Raw genomic sequence first — 27,417 nt, 5'->3', positions numbered from 1 at the left:
ATTCTGGTACATCCAGCAGTGAAATAAGGTATGCTATCCCATACTTTGGTGTGAAAAATAATTGACATTATTTTCAGAATCCACTCTGTGGATGAAAATCACAGTTCATAATACTAAAGTATATTTACTACCCACTTCACGTGAGATGGTGTAAGCCATCAATACTCTATGTTCAGCAAAAGGATAACACAACTTCCAACAAGTGTAAGAGAGTTGTATTGTTGAAATGTACTTTAGGGTCACAGTATTTTTGGCAGAGAACCGTAATCTTTGTAGTGCAGTTTTTCTTGACTGAAACGTAGTCACCCTGCCACATGACATGATAAACTAGGTCAGTTGTGTATGGGTGTGTGGGTTAATCATGATCATTTTTACTCTCAGAGTTCGGGGTAAACAAACTCCCAGACCACAATATCCATATTATCTAGAGGGCGTGTATTTCCATAACATGTTCATCATAATATTAATCCACAGACAACGTAATATCAATTCTTTTACTGTCTCATGTCTCAAACATCTCAATAGATTTAAACTGAAGTTAATATCTGAGTGAAAACTGTCTAGCCACAGTGAATATTTAACTCTGAATAAGCTTCTAAAATCTATTTTTCTTTCTAAACTAATATCTAGGAAGTAATTGCTGGTGCATAACTTGTCTGTTAAATAATAAGCATGGAATCCCATAGACAGTGACGTCAAAAGCATACAATGGGTCTGTTTATAAATACTAATGTCGAAGACATTTAAGTACTCAGTAGTCTCAGTGGATAAGATCATCTACAGAGTAGTTAGAACGTATTGAAATACGTTATATTATAACCAAAAGGCAACACTTAGGCTAGTGAGTTACCATTTATTGTAAGAATCCAGAAGTTCATCGATTTTTTCTGCGGAGAAATATATTGCTATCATTCGTAACAACCGACATGTGAAATGATGGAAAGCAATGTCAATTAAGGTAGTAGAACGATTATTAGGCTGTTGCTTAACCGAGAATATGAAGTGGAATCCTCAGGGGTTTCACTATTCTGGTGTCAACCAATGGCAGGCGCTGAGTGGAGACGTCTATTAATGTTGCCACTGGCTTCCGTTGACTTCCTCCAATGAAGGGGAGTGAGCTTCTAACAGATGATTAGGTTGACTAATTTCAGTACACTACTCCATACTGTATGAACAGCACCGCCCCGACCTCCCCCTACTTGTTTGTTTTAAGTGAAGCGCAATCTATCGCAGCCGGGCTCGATTGACACTGTCTGCTGATCTACTGCGGCTGGCTCAGAATAACAAGGCAGTTCGTTAATACCCGTCTATCGGAGCTCTCACCGATACACTCGAACGAAATAACGAAAAAAAGACAACAAGACAGCCTGGAACCTCGCGTAGCCCAAGTTCCGCACCCAGGGATGGCTTCAGGAGATCTTTATGAGGTATTGTAAGACCCTGTCAAACGGATATACATTTGAAAATTGACGAATAAAGGAATTAGGAAGTAAGGGGAGGTCCTCGCGCATGGAAAACCCGATGTCCTAAGCCCTTTAATAGACGAAACTAACGAAGCCACCATGCAATGTGTTGGTGAAACGCTGACTTTTTCTCGCTCGCTCGCTGGGTAATAATACTTCTGTGGGTGAAAGAGCCCAATACCAGTTGAATTTGTGTCAGCTGAGACATAGGATGTAAAGTCCTCCTCACCGGTGTAAAAAGTCGCGGTTAATGATAGCAATGGTAAATAGGCTGGACAAATGGAATAGCAATAGACAGAGTGATGGCTTGGACGGTGCGCATGCCACTGTTTTTTTTTTTTCTTCCCCACTTACAAATGTTTTGCTCAGGTGCAGTCAGTTGGTTGCACGTCTCGCTCGCTTCTCCTCTAACCGGAGATTACTTTTTTATGTAGTTTATAGGTGTAGTTATATAGTTTTATAGTCCATAAAGTGAAGTCCAGCTTCTATAGATTGAGCTGTTTGTTGTGATGAAAATGTTGACGACCTCAGAGTTGATGGGAGCAAAGTTGATTAAATATTAATAAGGCCTGTCTTAAATGAAAAATGTTCATTTGTCTATTTTATTTTATCTTGTTTATCACTTGTCTGTTTGCTGACAGAATTAATTAATATTGGTCATGTTCGCTAATTTCAAACTGTTTGCTGAAGGGTGATGTCATATCGTCCATGTTTCAGTTTCTTTTTAGACACTGTCATACTGCAAGTTAGTGACTATAGTTAGTCCGGAGCAGGTGACAAATGACCGTGCCACCATACCGGCAGCTCCTGGCAAAGTGTGATCAGCTGTCTTTTCAGCTCATTGAAGCTGGTAAGGTGTGCCACAAAGTGATAAAGAATTGCATTTTGGACGAATTGTTTCAGAGGTGATCAAGTAATTGATACGTTGCATTCGTACTTTATCAAATAGCCCGTATCTGTATAGCATACGTCAGCAGCTGATCATAAAACTACCAAAACAAATTTGTTAACTGTTCCTGGTTTGTCATAAATGCTGTGCAACAAAATATCAGCAGCAAGAAACCTGACCGAGAAACTCAGTTGTTTGAACTACACCGCTTTAAGAAAACTAGTGATGATTAAAAAACTCGCTAGCACACTTGCCAAGATTTATTTGAGGCTCCTACCTTCTGTGTAATAGGTGCTTTTTCAGGTAATTCACCCTTTTTTGTGACTCTGAATACGGTCAATGCAGTTTATTAGGCCTATTCTTATGTCTCAAACTGTCACACTTTGAAAAGTAGGTTTTTGCATGAAACAAAATATTTGGCCCATGATAACTTAAGAGTTAAAATGTCGAGATGAACGCTACGTTCAGCCCGAACGCTAGTCATAGACATCTGTTCAGCAAGGTGATGTAGATTAAGGTTCTATCACATTGCCCTAATTCACTTCATAGTGATAACATTTGTTCCCGACAAACTGAAGATAAGTGAAGTCACTACTGAAATTGTGATTTTGGAGTTTTAACACAGAAATGCAAAAATTGGTGAATTTTATGATGAGTGTGCTTGTCACTTTTTTTTTTTTTTATCTGACAGTCTGACCAGCGACTTAAATGGGAATTTTTTCTTGGACTTTCACAGCTTTGATTGTGTATCTTAAATGTAAATTATCCAGAAATGTGATTTAAACCTTGAATTTCTTATCTGTAAAGCTAGACCTCTGTAATGACCAGCCTTGGTTAATTCTCCATAAATGGACAGTTCTTTTATCTGGTAATGGTCCAGATTACTCAAATTTAAACGTAGGAGGAACTAAGGTGTTCATGGGATTCTCATTTGATCACCCAGTGTCCTCAAAGCCTGTTGTTACTGACATTATAAATTGATAGCTCTCAGTTACTTACTTCTCACTGCCAGCATCACCCAGCAGAACTCATAGATCTACATATCACAGTTTAAATGTGATATGTGAGAGAATGCAAAATCATGCCAAAAATAATGGTACGCTCAATCAAAGAACAGTCCTGTTATCCATGTATCAGTCTCAGTGGCTTTCTCTGTAGTAATTCTTATAATTCCCTTTGCTCTACTTGCCTAACACATTCCTCACTGCATAAGACAGCCAATGTGTCAAAAGGTTTCCAGTGCATGCTAAGAGCTGTTTTATCATCCGCCACATACAGTTGTGGTGGTTTGAAACCGTACCTTTTTAATGTAATTAGCGTGAAATTATACTTCATACTGAGTTCCTGTCAACAAACTGCATCAAGTCTTTTTCCTCTTGTGACTACAGAATACACTGACAGTTGTGCACCTGTCCAAGACTGTTACATTGCTTGAAAATGGTACATAGGCTGTGTGGGAAAGATGCATTATAAGCATATCAAAGGAGAATGGTTGTTGTAGTACTCACTGTCCCAGGCTGACGTGCCTGTCACACGCTGTTTGCTAGACTTACATATAAGGGTAGTTGGCTAGTCACAACAGGTAAAAAAAAAAAAAAAGAAGAAGAAGAAGGTACAGGGAAAGTTTCCACATAACTAATACAGAAACCTCGTTACTACCAAGGTGTGTGTACGCATGTGTCGCCTAAACTGTATGCACCAAGGTGTGCTGACAAAGGTTTTGGGTACACCTTGGGTGTAATATGTTCAGATTGGACAATAAGGTATTAACAGAAGCCATTGGTCACAGCAGGAAAAGGGTAAAATGAGGTGGACTTCTCATAGTAGTCCCTGTAAATGTGTTTACATAGAAATTACACAGACAATAACTCAGGTAAATGACAACTGACCAAGCATTTATTCAGAAGAATATTGTTTCAGGTAATGTTCAGGTAATGCATTTTTGTGAGCAGTTTTAAAAACAGACCTATGAAATTGAATTTAAATTTGTTGGATTTTTGAATCTTTATCTTTTGAATAGCTGAAATTTGTTGGTAATTTCTGTTTGTGTTTCAAATTCCTTGGTGTCACCATGCCGGATTTTCAGGCTATTTTTTTGATTTCATAAAATTTGGCTTGAAAGCAGACAAAGTTTAGGATTTTTCAAGTGTAGGTTCAAATTTATGCCCCATAATATCTTCATACTCATTTGTACTCTCAGATTCTGAATTACTCTTAAGATAAACTGTAAAAATTTTGTTTCCACTTTTAGTATTGCTTGAAATGAAGGCCTTCCTAGGTCCAAGCACAACATCATATTTGAGACAATATTTTAAAATCTCCAAACTCTAGACAGAAATTTTACAGAGTTGTCTTGTAGTGGTTATGGAAACACACTGTGCTAAACAATACCAATATAGCAGTCCAGTTATGGGTAAAATGTAAGTTATGCAGAAAAATAAAGGAAACACCAGTGTTAAGTATCAGCAAACTAATGTTCTCAACAGTCTAACAAACTGATATATAATATTAGGGTTACTACAATTAATTAACATAAAATGTTCTTTTATTTTCGTTTTTGTTTGTGTGTGTGTGTGTGTGTGTGTGTGTGTGTGTGTGTGTGTGTGTGTGTGAGAGAGAGAGAGAGAGAGAGAGAGAGATTTTCAAACCTGGACCAATACACTTTACCACACTGACCAGTTTCACACTGAAGCGAAATCACTATTTTTAAAAATTCCTCCACAGCAACATAGTGGTTTAACAGAAACCTCATTTTTGGGTCCTGTTTTGAGTTTGATGCTAAGTAGTTAAGTAGATAAGAATAGAAGCCCTCAACATGTTTTGACTTTTTGTTGGGAATTTTGATTGATATATTGTTTACATTTTTGCCTCATTGCAGATCATTGCAGTTTAGCTTTTTTAATTGTTATAGTCTCATGTGCATCCTGCACATTACCAGCAGGCTGCTATTGTTTATGTTCTGTTTTCAAGAGCTCTCTACTGGAGCTATATTTGGGGGAAAACTAAATTTAAATGAAACTTAAATATGTTTAATGACATTATTTGGATTAAACTTATTGTGTGGAATAAATGATTAATCTATAAAATAATTAAAAGTTTAACTGGTTAGAAAATAATCATTAGTAGCAGCCCTAATGTGAAGTAGTGCACATGGTTTTAGGGGTTGATGGATACTGTCATGTTATCACTCGCAGACATTTCTATGTGGTCACTAACAGCACAGTTGGACTTACATTTTATAGATTGCCTGATTAATAATGAGCGTTTCTTAAAACAATTAGTCGTTTTCTCAGAATCAGATCTAAGTAACAAGAAACCGCAGAACAATGTGCAAATTGTGCATTTCATGTGGAAAAGAAGAAAAGAATATCTGCAACAAGAGAAAATTAGAACATCAAAACAGGGTCATGTAACTATTTTAATCAACAATTTCACAATGGCCAAATACATACTAGTTAATCATTAAAATGAGGTGATCTGATTTAGGTGAATTTTGTTTGTAGTTGTAATCTCTTTGTCTAAAGGCTAATAAGAAACTTATTGATATGTCCATTCACACTAGATTAAAATTATTGTACTTCCTCATATTCTGATTTCATTATATGACATCATCTAGGAGTACTCTGCTCAGGTGAATAATTATTTTGTGATGCAATAATTCTGCAATATATGGTTTCCCTTTTCCAGAGGTGTAGAGCACCACATCAGGTCTTGAGCTGTGTGACGCGGGCTTTGTGTTGGCGAGGGTTGTTTATGTATATGTGGACATATGTGTCAGATGTCTGAATAAGGTAAACAAGTGAGGATATTCCTTTGTGAAACTGCAACAGAATGAACACTCTTGGCCATAACACAAGCACTACAAACTTACTGAAATGCACAAAGATAAATTATGCTTTGCTCTCACTGTGCTAGAAGTAAGCCTCTTACTTTTCTGCAACACTCTTTAATCAGATTCTTATTTTCTGTTTTCTTAACTGAGCTGGTCATGTCTCAATGTACCAGCATTAAGACAAAGCCAACTGATCTATGACATAGCATTTAGACGTATCTCGATTAATGTGCAGTATATGAATGTACACATAAATATAAGAGGGGAGGATCAACTGCGAAACAAGTCTCCTATCATGTATTGTTGGCCCAGAATACTCATTGAATAGATTCACTTGGAGAATAACTTAGTGGGGTGTCTGTCTGATCCAAGACTCTAACAATAGCTGTTATATTTTTGGATGTTATGCTTCATATAACCCTCTCAGGTCTATTCTTTTGGGTCTGCTTTTTTTCATAGCTTTGAATGTGTAGTGCTTGCCCTAGGAGATTCCCTGTCTGTGCTGGTCGTTTCTCGGAGACCACTGGGAGGCCAGGGCAGCAGACACTTGGGAAATGAGATGGTGTGAATCCTCTTGTGTATCACTGTGCTGTCAACTAATGGCCAAGTCAAGAGGATGCAAATTATTGCAGTTCTTTCTGACACACAAATGTGTGTCGTAATGTAACTTTATACCAACCAGTAGAACAGCTCTTATGGAAGAATATGTCTTTGTTTTTATTTTCTTTATTAAACTTTAAACTTGTATTTCATTCACACACACACAAACACACACTCCCTCTCTCTCTCTCTTTCACATATTCCTGCCCAAGTTTCATTGAAGTCATGAGACTGGGAGCATTTCATCTAAAGGACAGAGGAACAGAAAAAGTTAAGGAGTGATTTTGTTTAAGCGTGATCTACACTTTATTTTGTAAGCTTGTAAGTGTTCTATGACTACGAATCATTAATCGAAAAGGGAAGCTGTATAAGAACACTTTTATTCATTTACATGTGAGTGACTGAATGTATTCATCCAACTTTGAGCTGCACCTTCTTAGATACCATTTTTAAGATATTAACGAATGGTTTAAAATTACTCATCATTTATCACTCTAGCACTACACACTCTCTCACGACTCCTAAATGTCGTTCTGAGCTGGGACATGACCATGAGTGGTTATGCATCCAGTAACTACCAAGGTTATTATGCACTGGGTGATAATTAACTTGAATAGATCCCTTTATTAAAGTGTTGTCTTAGGAATATTCTTCCCTTAGATTGGTTACACGTGCTTGCCCGTTTTAGAAGGCTGAGCCATGAAGGTTAGCAGTGTAACACAACTCTGCTATGGAGACTGTGTCTTCAGTTGCTATCGAAGCAGATCTTACTCCCCGTCTGGTCTGGATCTGGCAGTGCACATTTCAGTTCATGCTGTCAAAACTTTTTAGGATGAGATGTCTTCTTTTAGGGAAAAAATGAGGACAATTGTTTTCTGACTGTGCCAGAAGGAGACATGAGGACAGACAAATATGATCAAAATAATATTCATTCCCTGGACTAATGGTCTGTTTTAAACAAGTATTTTTCTGAACTCTGTGGTTTATGCACCGTTTAAATTCTTTAATGATCCACTTGTGTACAAAAGCAGAAATATAGTGTTGTACTGCAATTAATGAATTAATAACTCACAATGTCTTGTGATGAAAATAAGTAGAATTTGGCCCAGATGTTGCATATTTAAATTCAAGCTGGATTCAGAGCACCACTGGATTTATCTACGTGCTGTGTAGGCATAGTTATGATGGCAGATCATCCATGTTCTGTAGTCATTCCTATTTGTCTTGCTTATTTATGCACTTGGCTCTCTGGGTGTAGACTGTATGCAGCAGCGAAATAAAACAGGTTGAAAAGCAACCATGTGAGCCTGATGCGTTAGTGTACTAAGTGAAAGACAAAATCCTCACTCCTCCAAATTTTATGGAAATGTGTTGATTAGTTGTTAGAAAGAGTGTACCTCATTTACATATAATTCATACAAGTTTGTTTTGAGCCAGGACAAATAATAAAATAAATAAATGAATAAAAACTTAATATTTTTGATAAAAATCTGCGGGGCTTGTGATGAGGATCAATACTGTGGCTACCGCAGAGCTACTGCAAAGCTTGTTAAAATCAAACTGCTGGCAATTGTCTTTTCATAAAGCGAGACATCTGAGCATGAGCACGGGAGACAAGACGCCATGATTATGAGCCACGTCTGAGTACCGTGAGATTCCATTTTTACTTTCTCTATAGAACCATCCGGGAACATAATGTATTTTGTTTCTTTCACCTTATCGGACCCCAGTTTCTTGTCCAGTGGGAGCCTGCATGTTCTTCAATGTCAAGTTTAAGATTTTAACATTTAATGTGTGGTAGAGGGCCTTGTCATTGGATGAACAGGGTTAAACTAAACTGTTGTAGAATCTCATTTGTGCTTTTCATCTCATGTCATTTAGCCTACAAATTTTGACTCTAATATAGTGCATGCTATTTTGTAAAAGATTTTAAAAAAAATGGGAACTGTTTAAAAAATCAATATAAAAAATCAAAAAGAACTTAGAAAAAATGAAAAGATCTAAGTAAGCAAGGGTCATCCATTATCCCTGGTATTGGTAGGGGATGTGACATGGCTGCAAGTGGAGATGAATGAAGAGATAAAGATTTCTAAGAGAACCTATTGAAAGATCATATTCCAAAGGAAGTAAAAGGGCCAGGTAATGCAGGCAAATTACCAGTAGTCCAGGGACAAGTGCATTCAGTTAAATCCAAATACTTGAATGTCATTAGTGCAAATGCCATGACAAGTGTTTCAGAAAAATGAAAAACGTGTTTAACCTAAAAACTGCTTTAAAAACTTCCAGAAACTTAAATCTATAATCTAAGTACAGTCTATATATTCTTGTAGTTGAGGGGCTGTAATGATTTATATATATATATATATATATATATATATATATATATATATATATACACACACACACACACATTCACAACTTGTATTTGCACCTTATTTATTACTGACCAAAGTGAAAACTTTATTTCGGATTATATTAGGGAAAGTGAAAAAATAATTAGTAATGACTGAAATACAGTTCATGGCATAGATGAAGGTTGTTCACCATATCTTTGGCCTTCACTATCCTTGTCCAAGTTAGTTTAATCATAGAATTAATAGGAAGCACACTGGTCAGCTGTTACAACATAAATGAAGAGGCTGTTACCACTTTGTCTGACCTGGTTTATGGTACATGAGGTTAAGATAAAAAAACAGTTATTTTTTTGATAGGAAGTTGATGTTGCCATAACTGCCCCATGTAGTTATATGTGCATTGTATGAGATCTTGAAAGTCCAAAGTCATGTTTAAGGGCGCTACGTGATAGGGATGTACAGCGTGCCCTATGGCTGCTTATCTATACAACACAGTGGCTGAGGTCCTATCTCATTCGAGCAACATGCTTAAAAAATGCGTAAGATTTAAAGCTTCTCCAGTGTAGACATTTACTTTGCCATCCTGGTTTCTGGAGACAAGAATTCCCTTGAAATAAAGCTTAACGTGTGTGTGTATGGTAATTACATTGAGCACCTCTTGCCACACATGCTTGTTTCTGTCTCTTACTCCCACTCTTTGTCTCCCTATTTGTGTATGTGCATGTGCACTTTTCAGTGTAAATGCAGAGGCCAGTTTTCCTTTACGGTCCTCACTACATAAACCAAGATAACAAGGAACGTATAGTTGACATATTTTGACACCAACCAAAAGTTTGAATTCAGAGAGCACAGACGTCCACCAAGGCCAATAGTCCACTTTTCTGTGATATTCAGATCTGCAACCGCAACCACTATATATGTCAGGATATGTTTCCAAAACTATTAGGACAAAAAAGTCAGAATGAATGATTGTGAAAGCTAATTGATTGTAAGAAAATTTAGCAATGCTGCGCATATTATGCTAGCCCACCATTAAATAGGCTCATTTTGGTCATATAGACTAGGACACCCTTCCACCAAGTGTCATGACGTACCTGGTAGTTTTTCCGTAATCCTGCTAACAAACACAGAGACAGACCAACATACAAACAGACAAACAAACCAAAAACATAACCTCCTTGGCGAAGGTAATGACCCATTTCATCTACAAAGATCAAAGTATCCACTTTACCTGTATATCTAATACTTGAATCAGTTTTGTTTTTGAGTTCACCATGAAACACCAGAACGTATTCAAAGCCACACAATACAGTGTCACGCTTTGATACTGGTATGTGAATCTTATCAGATGTTTGCTGTGTGTTTAGTGTCAACACGGTCAGGACATTTTGTAGAGTGCTCAGTGCTTGCCAACATTCATTATCTCCTTCAGAGTTACTATAATGTCCGACTGGAAAGTATTGTAGTCCTCCTCTATTTCAAAGTTCATTAAATGCAGACTGTTCATCTGGTCAAAGAAAAAAAATCTTCATATTAATTGTGGAAAGGGTGCTCCCATCTGAAATGACATATGACACCCACTTTTCGGCTATTCTCAAGTTATTTGTGTAGTTAGACTTATTATTTGATTTGTAAAAAATGAAGCTCATTGATTTTACTGTAAATTGACTCTTTGATTATGTAGAAATCAAAATGGAAACATAGTTTTTCACATCCTGTTTCTTCAGGCTCATAACTGACAATGTTTGGGACACAAGGAATCTGAATAAATTCTCTGAATTCACCCATACCCCACCAGCACTGGCACCACACCACACCCACATACATACACACACACAAGCACAAACACACATTCACACCCCACCCCAAAATACTGCATGTGACATCAGCTCTACAACATGATCAAAAATTTGGTTTGTTTCTTCATCCTTTCTGTTTTCCCAGAGAAGATGATCATACCCTTTTCTTATGATTTCTATATAATCAAGAATACAATCAAGGTCCAGAATCTTTTTCAAAGATCAAACCCTTGTATGAAATAGTTCTAGATCAATATAGATCTGTCTCCAACTTTGCAAATCATTTGAGGTCTATCTGAGTTTTGGGGTGTTAAAATCCATTTTTCTATCCATTTCATGAATTTGGATTGACTTGCCCAAATAGAATTGGACTGGTAAATCAGTGACATCTTAGGATACAGTCAGACAGTGGAGAAAGATATTAGAATGGGCATACGAGTCATGAATGTTATGTGATATGCAATGTTCTTATTCCTTAGGCCTGTAGGCCAACAAGCATTTCACCTGGTCCTGTAATGATTGATAAGTTTGTTGAGTACTGGATTTGTTAGCTTGCATGACTTGCAAGTTTTTGTCAGGTCCAGATAGATGGGCATCAAATAATTATTTCTAAATTTCTAGTTTTTGTGAACAAGATAAAGACAATTAAATATTTTTTGGCAAGCCTTGCCTGTATGAATAGCAAACAGATGAATATAATTTTTTTCAATATAAGTAAGCTATTTCTGATCTCTTTTACATAACAGTGTTGTGTTCTTTGGCTAATAGTTGATTTAGTGTTCAAAATATGTGCCATGCTGTGTAACACATAAAGTATCTTTTTGCTTTTGCATGTCTGTCACAGTAATGATTTATGAATTCAAAGCTCTTTATTAAAAGATTGTAACAATGTCAAGACCCTTACATCTGTCATATCATCAGTTCTCATCTTGGTTTTCACTATGTTGACACTTGATCACACAACGTGTTTTATATCAGTAGATACAGATCTTTAGTCAGTGCTTTAGGTATGGCTTTGCGGAATATCAACTAGAGCTTAGCAACTAGAGAAGAATTTCCTTATCTGCTTCACTTGTGGTAGACTGATGTTACGAATTTGGAGGCAATTAAAACATGAAAAGGATCCCAAATAGGTACTTCCATAAGAATAATTCATGGGTTGTGACTATGTCTCTACAGAAGGCATTTCCACAGGAAAAGAACAACATTTGTCTCTGAGAACTTGACAGCTGTTAAAAGAGTATAAATTCAGATTATACTCTCAAGATGAGAGATAGCATATTGTGCGGTATTAAAGTTTTGTATAAAAATTATTTTGTAGGAAAACTATTTTCGTTAAGATTTAGTTTTCATCCTTAACTTAATAGTGTTGTTATTTACTTATGAAGTTGTATTTGTTTTTGGTGGTGATTGCACTTTTATAGATGCTACCATGATATATTAGTAGTTGTAAAAGAAGAATTACTAGCAGTAGTATGTACAACATTGTTAAACACTTTAAAGCTTTAAAAACCCTCCTACACCCATATCCCCTCCTCTAGGTAGAGCGAATAGTGGACAAACGGAAGAACAAGAAGGGCAAATGGGAATACTTAATTAGATGGAAAGGCTACGGCAGCAAAGAGGATACCTGGGAGCCAGAGCACCACCTGTTGCACTGTGAAGAGTTCATTGAACAGTTCAATCATCTACGCCTGCAGGAGCGACGCTCCAAGCCTGCCAAGACCGGTGTGACCACACCACGACACGTTAGCCGACCTGGGGCACATGACTCCTCCAGGGGCCGAGGAGACACCAGAAAGAAGAAAAGGACTAGTGGGGCAGGGGCTTGGGGAGGAGGAGGTGCAGGATTAGGGTCCCAGCAGAAACCAAGGAAGGTAACCGGTAGCAAACATACTGGGGACAAAGTGACCAAAGGTATGACTTACAAGAGAGTACATGGAGGACTACAGTTTGTGCCACCTATTAGGGGATCTCCAAACGGACTACAAAATGGGGATGTAAATACTCTCCATTATAGGACTAATACCAGTGCACAGGGAATGCCCAGCAACAGAGTGGACAGGACTCTAAGAGACATGGATCTCAGTGGTGCCACACACACACCTTTAAATGAATTAGGTAAGGCTGTTCTTTTTATATTTTCTACAATGGCCAAGCACACACAAAACACACACGCACACACACAAACACAGACGCGCGCACACACACAAACACACCATCCACTGACTTCTATTTTAACAAAAGTAAAGAATAACAACCTAACCCTAACTCCTACCCTCATCAAAGTCACTTTCACACTTTTAGTTTTGTCAATAACTGAAATGTCTTTATAATGAAGCACATATGGAATTGTTTTCACCAATGGGGATGATGATTTTGATCCCAGAGAAGGCACCCCTAGTACAGCAGTGTACTTTAGTTTAATCTTAATCTTTAACTTTGAGTAAAGCAGCCTCTTAATTTAGTGAAAACAAGTACATACACAAACATATGCACTCACACTGAACCTGTAAGCTACATGTTAAAATCTTGTTCATGATTGCTTTTACAATTCATAGATTTTTATGCATTTTTCATTCTTATTTGATGTTTCTGTGACATTTACAACCTGTAGCAGTATGTTACACAACATCACAATAACTAAACTTTGTTATTAAGAGGGGTGATTGTTAAGTTTGTGGCCCAAGGTAGAAGGAGTCAATTTTAGAAAACCTAGCACGTTTGCTTTTCAACATAGTCCCCTCATGAATTTACACACTTAGTCCAGCGGTCATGGACCATTCGGATCCTTTATAGAAATCAGGGCCTTGGACCACTAGAAAGTGGCTCATAGCAGCGATGACGTCATCATCAGTGTCAAAATGGTGCCCACCGAGCTCCTTCTTCATCTTGGGGGAGAAGTAATTGTCTGAGGGTGCCAAATCAGGTGAATAGGGTGGGTGTTGGACAAGTTTAGATCCGCATTCCTAGATGGCAGCCATCACCACTGTGGACTTGTGGACTGGAGCGTTGTCCTGGTGGAAGAGCACTCCTCTTGTCAGCTTCCCACGCCGAATCTTCTTGATTTTCTCCCAGATCAGTGTATCTCAACAGATCAGTGTAGTAGGCCCCTGTAATAGTATACCTTTTTCCAGGTAGTCCACCAGCAGCACTCTCTTTGCACTCCAGAAAACGGAGGCCATCATCTTGCCTGCGGACATCACTGACTTGGCTTTCTTGGGAGCCAGAGACTCTGGGTGTTTCCACTGTTTTGATTGTTATTTCCTCTCTGGTAGGAAGAGGTGGATCCAAGTAAGTGCGGGCGATATATCGAATAAACTCGATTTATCGCAGCTTGTTCTACATGCGATACAGTAAATGACTATATCATGAACATCGAGTACAAATTGTCACATTTTTTTTTTTTAAGCCTCTAGCATGAGACTCGCTTTGGCGTTTCGCTTCTCTTGTTCTCTCCCATGGGTCTCTCTCTCACAGACACAAAAAGAAAAAAACTCATATACATACGTCACACACACTCGCCCGCCCATCCAGACCACTCTCCTGGGCAAGTGTGTGTGACATATATAGGTGAGATGTGTTTTTGTATCTGGAGGGAACAGAGCAAGCGTGTGCAGCTGCAGGATTAAGTGATCGTGTTGCACCCGAAATTCAGTGCGGCGCTAGTGTGAAACTAGCAACTCCGAATGTAAGGTTTAGATGGACTTTACACCCGAATTTATGCTCTGCTTGTGCAACCAACTGCTGGAGAGAGCGAAAGAAGTGAAATGCCACAGCAAGTGTATACTCCCCTAGTGTTGCCACCATGTCCTCGTGGACCTCCTTGGGTGATAAGCCCTTGAGACGGAGGTAGTGGATGACTGCACGGAGGCCGATGTTGTCCATTTTCTCAGACAGTGCTGACTTGCATTTCTCAATTATCTCAAACAGAAATACCACAAAAGTTATTAACTTCAAACTCTCTGCATAATCACTCAAAGAGTTGAACCGCACATGCATGTAACGAGAGCTGTATAACTCATCTCCTTCTACCTTAGGCTACGAACTAATCAATCACTCCTCATGTATCTTAAAGGATAGTAAGAATTTGACAATTTTGAAATAAGATAAAAAAAAAACACATGAGTATAACAGCATTGTTTCATGGAATATGAATAATCTGTCTTGTCTTGTTTGCATCTGTCTTTTATATAAAACATATGAAGTAGCATGCCTGTGTGGCAAATTTGGTTAGTAAGAAATTCTCTGAGCTCTAACGTGATATGCTGAATTGTCAAAACCCTGAATACAGATGTTTTCAACACAGATCTTGATTCAGAATGAACCAGCACCCAGATAGTTTTATCAAACTTAGTTTCAGTTTTTATGGAACTTTTGATTTAAGTTGTGGTTTGGCGGCCAATTTTTATGACATTACCAGTTATTTCTAAATTCGCTGCAGTTTCAGCTTTCTAAAAGCAATATCTCCCTTTGCGTTCAAGAATATATTTTGATTCTTTGATCTCTGATGGGCAAACAAATTTGACATGTGGATCAGAGTTCAACAATGCTTCACTGAGTTAATGATTATTCCACATTTCAATAGGTTCTGTGAGCAAACACAGATTACTTGGTTATAAGTTGGTGTCTTTTTTAAATGTTTGCTTCATTCTTAAGATCAATATTTGTTCATTTATTAAAAGTGTAAGGGACAATCAAAATGAACTTGTTCTATCACTGCATTACATCACTGGCTCTGCAAACTCACTTCATATTGTTTTTTAACAGATCATACTGTATTTTAGAGAATATATCACTTGAGGACATATGGTGGATTGCTTGAGTTTAAACATAAAATTAATATAGACATTTTTGTTTTTTAACAAGTTAACAGGTTCATTTTTCTTTAGTAAAACTTCCCTATAGTGGACAGCTAAAATTTAGAAAGCTGAGTACTATAAATGAAAGCTGTGCTGCATGTACTATTGTCTTCTGTTATGAACGCAACAGAGCTTTGTGTAGTTACTCCATCATCAGAAATTTTATGGAACAACTGAATATGTTCGAAGGACATCAGCTTGGTTAACTGTAACCCTCTGACATGCACAGTCACACATATGTGATGACCGGTGAGTGGTGCCTGCAGTGTAACATCACATGGGTGATTGAAATGTTTGCAACCAAATGCTGATGCAACTGCCAGTTTGGACAACAGCTCTTATGTGACTTTCAGGCTGTAGGCTAGTAGGCTAGTTTTGCACTGGACCGTAGGCGTACTATTGCATTTATCATTGATATAATTAACATGTCGACATGCATATTATACATGTGTAAGATGTATATTTCAAGATTTCTCTGTGGATACAGTAAATATTTATGGTCTGTTTGATGGACTTTTTAAGGACTTGGTAATCTAAAAAAAGTAGCTAATGTAACTTTCCCCTGTGTCTTTACGTTATTTGCTTATGAATGTTTATTAGATTGTTTAACACAGAGACATTAACATGATAATATTGACAATATGAACTTCAACTTGTAGTTGTCAACTTCATGCCCAAGAATCTCACAGCTGACAAGATTTTCTGCTAAATGTGTAGCTAGAAGATGCAAATAGTGTGGATCTCTCTGGTTTAAAAAAAAAAAAAAAAAAAACTTTTCGACTTTCAGTGTTTCTCGTGGGTGGAGATGGTAGCCTGCACTAAATGAAGCTATTCTATTTGTAAACAACAAAGATGAACACTCTTGGATACAGAAACATTAGACTGTTTTTAATAGTGGAGGCAATGCTAATTTAACAGAAATACAGACAGTGTCACTGGATACTAGTTTGATGGCCAGAGATCACATTGCACTCATTGTATAACAATGTGCGCACATTTTGTTTGGGTTATCTGTGACACAATGTTAACTGTGTTTGTCAGATAACCTTGTGAAAAGTCTATAGGATAGACTATTCTGTGATGAACTAAACTAAAACAAAAGGGAAATGTCCACCAGAAATTCGGTCTTGGGTCAGACACTGTTGCTTTATAAAGAAAGGCAGGACACACACTGATAAAAAAGTACAGTCACCTTTTCAATTTCTCTGGTATGGAATTCTGGCCTTTTTACTGAGGCCCAAGAGGACGCTTAAAAAAAAAATGATAATAGTAATGTAACGACGCTGCATTCCTTCGCAGCGACCTTTGCGTTCCTTTGCAAATATTCTGCATTCCCACACAGATGATGTGCACTGCAATTAGGCTACCAGTTGCATATGTGTCAAGTTTAACTATGTGTCAAGTTTAACTGATTCTGATTCTGATGTCATTACCATATGGGTTTTTTTGTTTTTTTTCAGTGTGTCCTCTCAAGAGCTTAGGGTGGCACAACAGGAAAAAAAAAAAGGGGGGGGGGGGGGGGGGGGGGTGGGGGGGGGGGTCACTAACAAATATGACAAGCTCTTTTTCATCTTATCCTATATTCTATAATCTAATTGCCAACCAAGAACTATTCACCACTGAATATTAATTCACACCTTTAGCTGAATCGTGTTTTCTTCCTTATTTTTGCTGTGATTAGTTGCATCTGGCCAGCTCTTTGTGCACAGCCTGTTTTAAAAATGTTGCTCATCAAAGGTGTTTGCTGTATCAGTAGGGACTTACTCATATGTCATTAATGTCATTAGTAAATGAAGCCAGGGCTAATCTGTGTCACTCATGTAAAGACTAAAAATAACCTGGAAATAAGCTGAATTAGCTGCAACTTCAGCTCTGCCATCTCATATAACCACTGTATCCCCATTTAGATGGGACTAAGTCAGGTACCTCAGGTATGGTGGAGACACAGCCAGCTCACCAGTGTTAAATTAACAATAAGAGTGTATATGAGTCTATGCAGATGCATGAATGCACATTGTCCATTTTTGTGGCATTACTAAATTCTGTTACTATGATACTATTTGAAGCCTAACATAACAGCATTGTTTCAACATCAGAGAGGACAGTTGTAATAATGTGGTAATTTGATGGCCACTCTTAAACAGATTATCTTTGGTTATCATATGTGCAGGTTATTACATTGTGAGAGACAAACATCTCTGGTCATTCAAATTCTTTGAGTCTACATGAATTATTCTCAAAATTTCCCAGCGTAAATTAAAATCATTTTACAAAGTAATTTTGCAAACTTGTCAAGCTACAGATATTAAAAATTTCAAGAAATTGGGTGAATACCAGCTTGGTGTGGTCTACATTATTGGAAAGCACTGTAATCAGTCATCTGGACTGTACCAGAGTACACTACCAAAGGTTGCTGTTCAAACTGACTGGGTTATTTTTCACAGCTTCTTTTTATTTTCATAAATGTGTTATACTCTTCTTGTTTTCTTGAATGAAAATAAAAACCTGCATGTTTCATGTCATAATATTCCTCCTGCAGTATACCAGTATAGAAAAAGGACCTTGTCGTGGAAGAGAGGTTTGGGTATTGTGGGTGTTGGACTTGTCTGTGTCTCACTCATCTTGGAACAGCCAAGATTAAAAGCAATCAGTGCCTGGGATCAAAGTTCAAATGGGCACAGCTTGTCTTTTAAAGCCACCAAATGAGAAAGGAACTTATAGAGCTACTGTTCAGCAAGCTTGTTAGCATTCCAACATGAAACTTTTTCTTCTGTTTTCATTTTGTTCCCATTTATTCACTACATTATACTGAATATCTGAAACATAGTGATTAAATGCAAATGCCAGAATCATTGTTCAGCTTATTATATCATGTCCAGCAAGAGATTCTAGATTTCAGTGTTAGACATACAGTTAGCAGCATTATTTGGATGATTAAAGCTTTTGTTTAATATGCAGTAGTGTGACCAGTGAAGTAGCTAATTAAAGAACACTAAGGCTAAGCAGTGGCCTATGAGGATCAACACAACCAAAGAATGCTACTGCCATATTTTCATGGAGGATGTGCTCATTTCCAAATGTCCATCTCTGAGAATTTATACCCTACTGACAGTGTTGTCCCATGTGTGTTATAAGGGCTATGTAATTATTACTTGTCACACAAGGAAATCATAATAAACTCCTCTCGCTCTCTCTTTCCCTTTTCTCTCATTTTCATATTCAAACAGGGTCCACTCTCTCCAACGGGGGGCTAAATTTGCACAGTTCAGTGAAACGAAAGCTTGCTGAAGATAAAGCCTATGTTTTCGACAAACGACTGAGATATAACGTGCGACAGAACGATACCAACTGCAGATTTCGTGACATTGTTGTGAGGAAGGAAGATGGCTTCACACATGTGCTGTTATCAAGTCAGACATCTGATAACAATGCTTTAACCCCTGAGGTGAGTACTAGACAGTCACAGTGACACCACTGCACACAAAAGTAAAGTTAGACATCCACTTTATTGGTCCATCTATTTAGCTTTTAAGACCAGCCACTGACCACCAAATTTCAGTAACTCATCTATTGACTTAACAAGACCAAGACACACCCTATTTTTAGGCAGAACTATAGACACACCTGGTGATATTGCTACGTGATTTTAAAAGAGAACACGGGAAATAATTGGTTGCAGTGATTTATGTTAGCTGAATTTGTAACACTCTTTTTAAACTGAATTTGTTTTAAGTTTGACAAAAACAGCAATAGCAGGGGTAAAAGTATAACACACATTAACATAGGTGTTAAGAGATAGAAGTACATTACTGCCCACATAAAATGTGTACTAGAATAAGGTAGAATCATACAATCACACATCTGGCCACTGATATTAGCGTACAAAGACAATAGGAGCATGAAGTAAAAACCCCACAAAAACAGAAGGCAAACATTTTCTTCCTTTTCTGGCATATTCTTTGTCCTGTTCAGGTTTGGGTATTCCAGTGCTTTGGAACTCAAACTTGCATTTTTACTGGTCTTCATTGAAACGTGATTCTTTTATTAATTTTGTGCTCTGGGCATATATTAAATCTTTTCTGGTAATGTAATTTTAAAAAACAGTGTACTGAATACCAGAATTACATTTAATGATTTTAATTATATCAGTGAATATAAATCAAACTTCAAGGGAGGAGAATCACAAAGAAAGCAGGACAATACAAGGGGTGAATACATTTATTTACGAGTTCCAGAATTTCCCTTTTGTCTACTAACTGTCTCTCCCTCCGTATCTCTCTCTTGCTCTTCAGATACCGCCTTTCTGACAAAAACTAATATGCACTGGTCTATATTGTTAAATTTCATTTTTCACGTTGGTGCTGCTGTCTGTGGTGTTAGGACAGAGAATAATTGTTTCACAATTAAACAGAAGCTGTGGCTTACTCAAGTAATGATTAAACCAGAGAACTGTCATTTTTTAGCAGGGCAGCATGCTCACTGTTCTGACATACAGCTGGAATCTGTGAAGGCTGTGGCAGAGATTTTATGTGACACATAGATCCTTCAGCTCAAGTCAGCTTGGTTTACCTGAGCAGCGGCTGACTCATCTGTAGTTTAGGACTGGAGGGAGGAACTGCTTACATGTATGGCTCTAGTTAGTTCAATCTTTGGTGCTATGTGTGATCTATGTCATGTTGGTTCTGCCTGTCTGTGGGTTTATTGGCTGATAAAAATGAGTTCAAAAATGGCATCCTTTTGTGAACAGTTGCAATCAAAGTTCATGCAGTTAGTGGTCTTCCATTCATGTGCAAATATTAACAGCTATCTGAATGGTCAAGACCATAAAATTAAGTTTAAAAATAAGCATTACAAAACAGCACATCTCTTTTTAGAAGTCAATTTTGGAAGTTTAAATTAAATTAAGAATCATAGTATTTGTAGCAGGGCTCAGACAAAAGAGCTCAAATTCTGCCGCAGGATGTCACAGAGCTAACAGAGCCAGACACTTAGTCTATATTACTGTAGACACTTAGTTATTCGTGTCCATGCGAATCATCTACTATTAATTTCCATTCTTTTGCAGTCTTTTTAGGCATATCCTTATGTGCTGTCTAATAATTAGCAACACTGCTTATGGTCCCTGAGTAATCATACTGCTTTGTCATGCTACGCCTAACAGAGCGCTTATCAGAACACACTTTTTCTTTCTGTGCAGCTTTCCATCCATCTCATGCTCTGGCTCAACTGTGAGCTGACATGTTTAGTCCTATAATACCATCTCACTCTTTGCTCAGCAGATGCTTGCTTGTGGTATTGTGAGAGGAAATGAGTGACTTCAGCGAGTGAAAGAGTGGAATACATGTTAGTTTCATCTTTCTCTTTTACTTTGGACGTGAAAAGCTTATAACAAATTATGTAACCATGTACCATTGTCATGTTCCCGGTAATGTTTTTGTTAACTATCTTTTGATGTTTCTGTTGGAATATGACTCCAGTATGCTCAATGACTTGATATGTTACAAAGGACTAAAGGTAGCCAGGATATGTAATGTTTTAGATGGCTAGGTGAAAATTGATATTTTACTGTTTTTGGAGTGAATCTGAATAGGTCTTTCCTGTCTTTATTATCTGTCATTGCATTTTATGCCTGGGAGGTTTTCACAGCTTGAGCTTCTCATGTATTTTACATGAGCTTGGATCCTCATCTAATGCTCATGAGAAAATCCATTTCTATTCCTCTTGTTCATGCTAAGGATGAAGTAGAGCGTAAAGTTTTTGCTGTCTGAAAACAAGCACCATGAAGCTCTTAGATACACTATTGCATTTGTTACATCTGTGATATAATCCTTATTTAGGTCCATAAAACTGTGATATTTATGATCATTTTATACTGGAGGCAGGCTAGTCTGAAAAAACAGCTGTTCCTTCATATTTGGTTTATTTCCTTTTGCTCAGCTGGTAGTGGATAAAGGTAGGCATGCTCTGGAATGAACGAAATATGCTGGAAAATAATTCATGTTACCGGCCTTGGCATGTAGATGCCTGTTTCCCTGTGGTATCTAGGCTTGCTAAGGCTGTGTAGATAGAGGCTTATACTGCTGACCTCAATCCCTGCTCTGAGAACGGACTGGATGAGGTATAAAGACCAGTGTGTACTGTGGCCTCAGGCTGTGTCCCTGTGCCCAGCTCCATATTGCATATACTTATTCAGTATGTGAGGAAACGCACTTGCAACACTGTTAAGGTTAAGGGCTGCTGCAGTGGACCACCTTTGGTAAAATTAGAAGCATAGATATTGGTGCATGTCACTTGTTAACTCCAGGTGCATTTGGGTCTTTGGTAACAGAATTTCACAGTTTTTGGCAACACTCAATTTGAATGGAGTTCAATCTTCTATCTGCTGTGGCAATTTCACTGTCGTACTTGGACATCACATGATCAGTCACACAGACATGCAGTCACAGAGATAAAGTAGCAATTAAGGTTTTATTACCATTGAATGAAGATATTGATAATGTTGACTATAAAGTGAAGTTCATGTTTTAAGGTGATTGCATTGGTCTGTGAAATAACAGTGATAAGTTTTAAACAAAAAAGGCTGAATTAGGCCAGTGCAAAATTATAATAATCAGGTATATTTCAGTACAGAAAATAACAGTTGATAATATCTGACAGTTTGACTCTTTTCAAATTGAAAGATTCATTCTGCTGTTGACATACTGTTCATAGAATTGTAGCAATTTTTCACTGTTTATCTATCTATATCATTTTGTCTTTTTGTTTTGTGCAGTGTGTCTGCTTTATTAAAAACAAATAATGATAAGTCAATCAAACAAAAGAGTTCATCCCTGTTATCAATTTGTGTAAATATCATTCTCAGTCTATCCGAGATGATTATGGTTTAAATTAACACCATGAAGTTAAACCATTGTGGGAACACACATAAACAGACACACCCCACAAAGATGTCAATGGGGATTACTCTGTATGTCTGACAGAGCCATATCATCTTGAATTGAGCTTTCTGAGACTGTGTAAATTGGGTCATGGGAAATAATCAGATTAGATATAAAAGACAAAAGACAGTGAAGGGAGAGGAAAAGCTGTATAGAACCCCTGAAGAGCTAACTTAAAAATGACTGAGTAGTTCTGATGTCTTAATGCATGCTGAGTGGTACATGTCCTATGCTAGAGGGGTGGCAGCAGACATGGTTCCAGTGTAGTATCACCCTCTGTTTCCCCTTTATTGAGTATTGCCGGCTCCAGGGCAAACTTGTTGAGCACCCTGGCTGTCTCATGTTTAGCTCAGAGATAGATGTGTTCTCATGTGGTTGTCATACATACTGTACAAGACAAATGCACTGGAGATTCAGCAATATTCTTGAACTGACTGTGCGTATTTGTGAGATAAAATGTCACATGGTACTACAGCATCAGTTCATATATTCATTATACTGAGGTCAGCAGGAGCTAGCTGTAATATTTAAGTTTAGTCAAGAACTTCTTGCCTCAAGAGTAGAACATTATGTAGTGTGCAACCTGTTGGCAACCTATCCTATTTGGAACAAATCTCATTTCTTCATTTACTTTAGAGGGTGATTTGGTCTATGGTTTAGGGTGAATTCTGGGTTTGCTTGCAGACTATATATAATCAGCACAATATTTGTATGTCCTGGCCAGAAAAATGAAAAAATGCTATTGCCTTTTTTTCCAATTTTGAACTCAATGTACTGTAAGTAAAGGAACAATTCATTTTTCATTTCTGTTTTTGAGACGAAAATTGAATTAGGCTAACAGAGGGGTCCATGTACTTCGGCATTCATTCATTATTCTACTTTTGGAAGTGAAATGGAAAACCAAAAATATGACTTTTCAAAATCCTGTAGTCACTAGGTAAATGAAAAGTAGATTGTAGAAATGGGACAATGAATCGAAATTCAGTCTATTGCGATCCAAAAATATTACGATCCATTCTATAAGTAAGAAAATGATATCACAATATTTGTTACTTTGTATTGTGCGCTACTAAAATTCTCAACTTCTGTCTAGAACTGAGACTCTTATTTAATTACTGTGCATTTATAAACGAGTACATTCTTCTCCTGCATCACATAGCAACTTTTATGGTATCACGATACAAACGTGTGTCATTGATTGAAAATCGTTGATTAAGATGTATTAACAATGAAAGCGATAATGGAATTATATGTTGTTGTCGTAGGCAACATTTAAAAACGAAGCTTTATTTCAACTAATCGTGACATGACTATTAGTGTCAAAATAACTTGTAACATAGGCTACGCACGTGTGTCATTGAAAACTGCTGTTTAAAATGACTGAACAATGAAAACTTGAAGGGATTTAAGTTATCTTGTTATGCAAAGAAACAGTTTCTGTTCATAATGTATACCCAACCACCTCTGGAAATTAAAGTTTCTTTGGCTACAGTTCTCAGCTTCTGTCTACAACTGAAACTCTTATTTAATTAATGTGCATGGACTTTAGAAACGAGTACATTCTTCCCCTGAACACACGTCGCATTGCGAGATATGAACATGTGTCACTGATTGAAAATCGCCAATTAAGATGTCTTAACAATGAAAGCGATAATGGCATTATGGTATCTTGTGATCTTACACATCATTTAAAAACTAAGCTTTATTTCAACTAATCCTAATGTTACTATCAGTGTCAAAATAACACATTACACACGTGTGTCATTGAAAATTGCTGTTTAAAATGACTGAACAACGAAAATGTGAGGGGATTTATGGTATGTTGTTATGCAAAGAAACAGTTTCTGATCATAATGTAGAGATACATACTTAATGTATGATTTATGACGCCATGTTAGTCGTTTAATTTAATATGTTTGATTAACTTTGCTGCTGGGAAGCATTTCGGTAGCTTGTATTTATGATACTTTTGTTTTATTTCTGATCTTTATGAGAATTTCTGTTGTTACTTTGATCTCTTTATATGTTGTCTAGTAGAGAACTTTATTCAAATGAGAATTTATTTTGTATTTTGCATGGCTAAAAATTAAATATCAATTTTGAATATTCATACTTTGTCACTGAACTATTAGGCTCTAATTTCGAATCACGAACCTCATATCGTATATCAAACCAAATCGTGAGATCACTATATTGTCCCATCCCTAATAATTTGGGATTTAAAAATAAATATTGACCCCTTTCTCATTTCCATTATCAAATGAATATTAACTTGGCATAATATAAAAAGCAAAAATGCAGTAATGAAAAAATGTCCTTCCTCCAAATTCCTAAGGATGGGCCGGCCACTTATGGGTCAAAACAGTTCATATCTGTCAAGGTTCTAAGTAGATATATAGCTTATGGTAACCTCCTTGCTCTCATTGTTTTCCTATCACCTGCTGATAGATTATGAAGGAAGTATGTCGGGCACTTGGGAATGCCGCAGCTGATGACAGCAAGTTGCTGTTGCTCAGTGCTGTTGGAAGCATTTTCTGTAGCGGACTGGACCCCTCATACCTAATTGGCCGTCTCTCCACTGACCGCAGGAAAGAGAGTAGCAGGATCGCAGATGCAGTAAGGTAAGAGTAATTGTTGTGATACGAAGCAGTTTGTCAAGTAATGTTTTTAAAACTAACCAAAGTGATGATGAATTTGTCTTCATAAAAGTAGGCTCCAAATATTCTGTGAATATAAGGAGCAATACTTGTGTAAGAAAGCAGTGCGCGGGGAACAGTATTTTTGGAACCACCCAAAGCGGTGATGATAAATCTGCCTCCTCTGCATGCTAACAGCCTCTGTACTTATTTTCCAGCATGACTCCTGATCTGTGCATATTCTCTCCCACTGCAGGGACTTCGTAAAGGCATTCATCCACTTTAAAAAACCTATAGTCGTGGCAATCAATGGGCCTGCCTTGGGCTTAGGGGCATCTATCTTACCCCTTTGTGATATTGTATGGGCCAGTGAGAGAGCTTGGTTCCAGACGCCATGTGCTAGCCTGCGTCTCACTCCATCAGGCTGCTCATCATATACCTTCCCCCAAATACTGGGAGTGGCTCTAGTGAGTAACTCGCCACAGGCATCATCTGATCACTGGCTCTACAACGGGGTGTCCTCTAATCCCTAATTTCATGCATACTCACATCTGCTGTTACAGTATACTTAGTATGTTTCACACACACACACACAAGTAAACAAGATAAACACAGATCATTGTTAAAATGTGTATTACCATGACCTAGAAAAGACATAAAACTAATTGGGTCCTAAAGTAAGGAATGTTTGAGAGTCTTAGATTAAGCAAATTGTTCAGTAAAAGGGTATGTACATTACCCAAATTAGATGACTGTTTGCATTTAATGTGTTGGCAAGTATCAGAAACCTTAAGGTGTTGTGTCTGTCACATCTCTCCTCTCACTTTCTTTCATTTTCTCTCACGACCAGGCCAATGAGATGCTGTTCTGCGGCAGGAAGCTCACAGCACAAGAAGCCTGTAGCCGTGGTTTGGTTTCTCAAGTGTTTTGGCCAACGACCTTCAACCAGGAAGTGATGCTGAGAGTGAAAGAGATGGCTGCTTGCAGTGCTGTTGTAGGTCCTCTTTAGCTTCAAAGCTGCAGCTTATAACAGGGACACATGACGATTTTCTCGACTAAGAGTAATGCCACATCTGAAGTAATGCTCTGGGGGCCAAGGCAATCCTTGAAATCATGGATTTGTTGATCATCTCACTGTGCCACAAAATAGTCATTTATTATAGCCAAATATGACAGATGGGTCTTTTATTGACAAAGAAAAGCACAAGAAAATGCTAGTATAATGGAGCAGTATAATAGACTTTCATTTGTAGTGATCCACGTAGACTTTTATCATACTTTTCAGTAATGACCAGTTTTATCATCACGAGAACAAATGAGTGCTTTCAAGAGGGCTGTTTAGTTTTAAATCTTCTTTGTGTACGCCTGTATCCTTCCAATCGACAAATGAGCAGATGTAACAGAGACTATTCAGCTATTGCTTCAAGTCACACTTGTGTTTTTCCATTAAAAGGTTCTGGAAGAGTCCAAATGCCTGGTGCGGAGCATTCTAAAGTCTGTTCTGGAGGAGGTAAATGAGAAGGAGTGCCAGATGCTGAAACAGCTGTGGTGTTCCACAAAGGGACTGGAGGCTCTCTTCAGCTATCTACAGAACAAGGGTTTTGATATCTGATCTTTGACTTTGCAATCTCTTTAGAGCACAGGCTAGTGAGACCAAATGCCTGACCATCAACTGCCCGAAGACAAACCATGACCTTTGACCTTTGAGCTTTAGTCTTTAGAAAGGTCAAAGTCAGTGAGGCCTAAGGCCTTGACTTTGCCCTGCTTGAGGCACATGTACTGAAAGACCGGTGTTTTAGACGTCTACTCTCTGCGTTTGTAGTAATGAGCAAGAAGCTGAGCTGCAAGACTGTCTTTGAGATGGAAGAGACAACACGGGAGCACTCTACATCATCATATTGTCATTTGGATCTGGAAATCTGGAAATAATATTAGATATTCTGAGAGGGATAGAGCCAGGGGCACGGAGTGCTTGCTCTGCGCTGTGCCTCTGATTCCATGCAGCAGAGAGTCAATAGCAAGCGTGAAGATTCAGCAAGTACTG

At 37.7% G+C, this 27,417-nt stretch overlaps 1 protein-coding gene across 1 annotated transcript; it reads left to right on the top strand.

Moving 5' to 3' along the window:
* The first annotated feature begins 1,302 nt into the window (after positions 1 to 1,302).
* On the top strand, positions 1,303 to 27,417 carry LOC115805369 (chromodomain Y-like protein 2). The gene is made up of 7 exons (XM_030765930.1): positions 1,303 to 1,427; positions 12,479 to 13,058; positions 19,027 to 19,244; positions 25,186 to 25,358; positions 25,630 to 25,840; positions 26,224 to 26,367; positions 26,827 to 27,417. Exons 1-7 carry the CDS (start codon positions 1,404 to 1,406, stop codon positions 26,983 to 26,985), a joined length of 1,509 nt encoding a protein of 502 aa, XP_030621790.1. The 5' UTR covers positions 1,303 to 1,403; the 3' UTR covers positions 26,986 to 27,417.

Source organism: Chanos chanos, chromosome 2 (genome assembly GCF_902362185.1).
Source record: "Chanos chanos chromosome 2, fChaCha1.1, whole genome shotgun sequence".
In the NCBI taxonomy this organism is placed as follows: Eukaryota; Metazoa; Chordata; class Actinopteri; order Gonorynchiformes; family Chanidae; genus Chanos; species Chanos chanos.
This window is presented reverse-complemented; position numbering and strand designations above follow the sequence as displayed.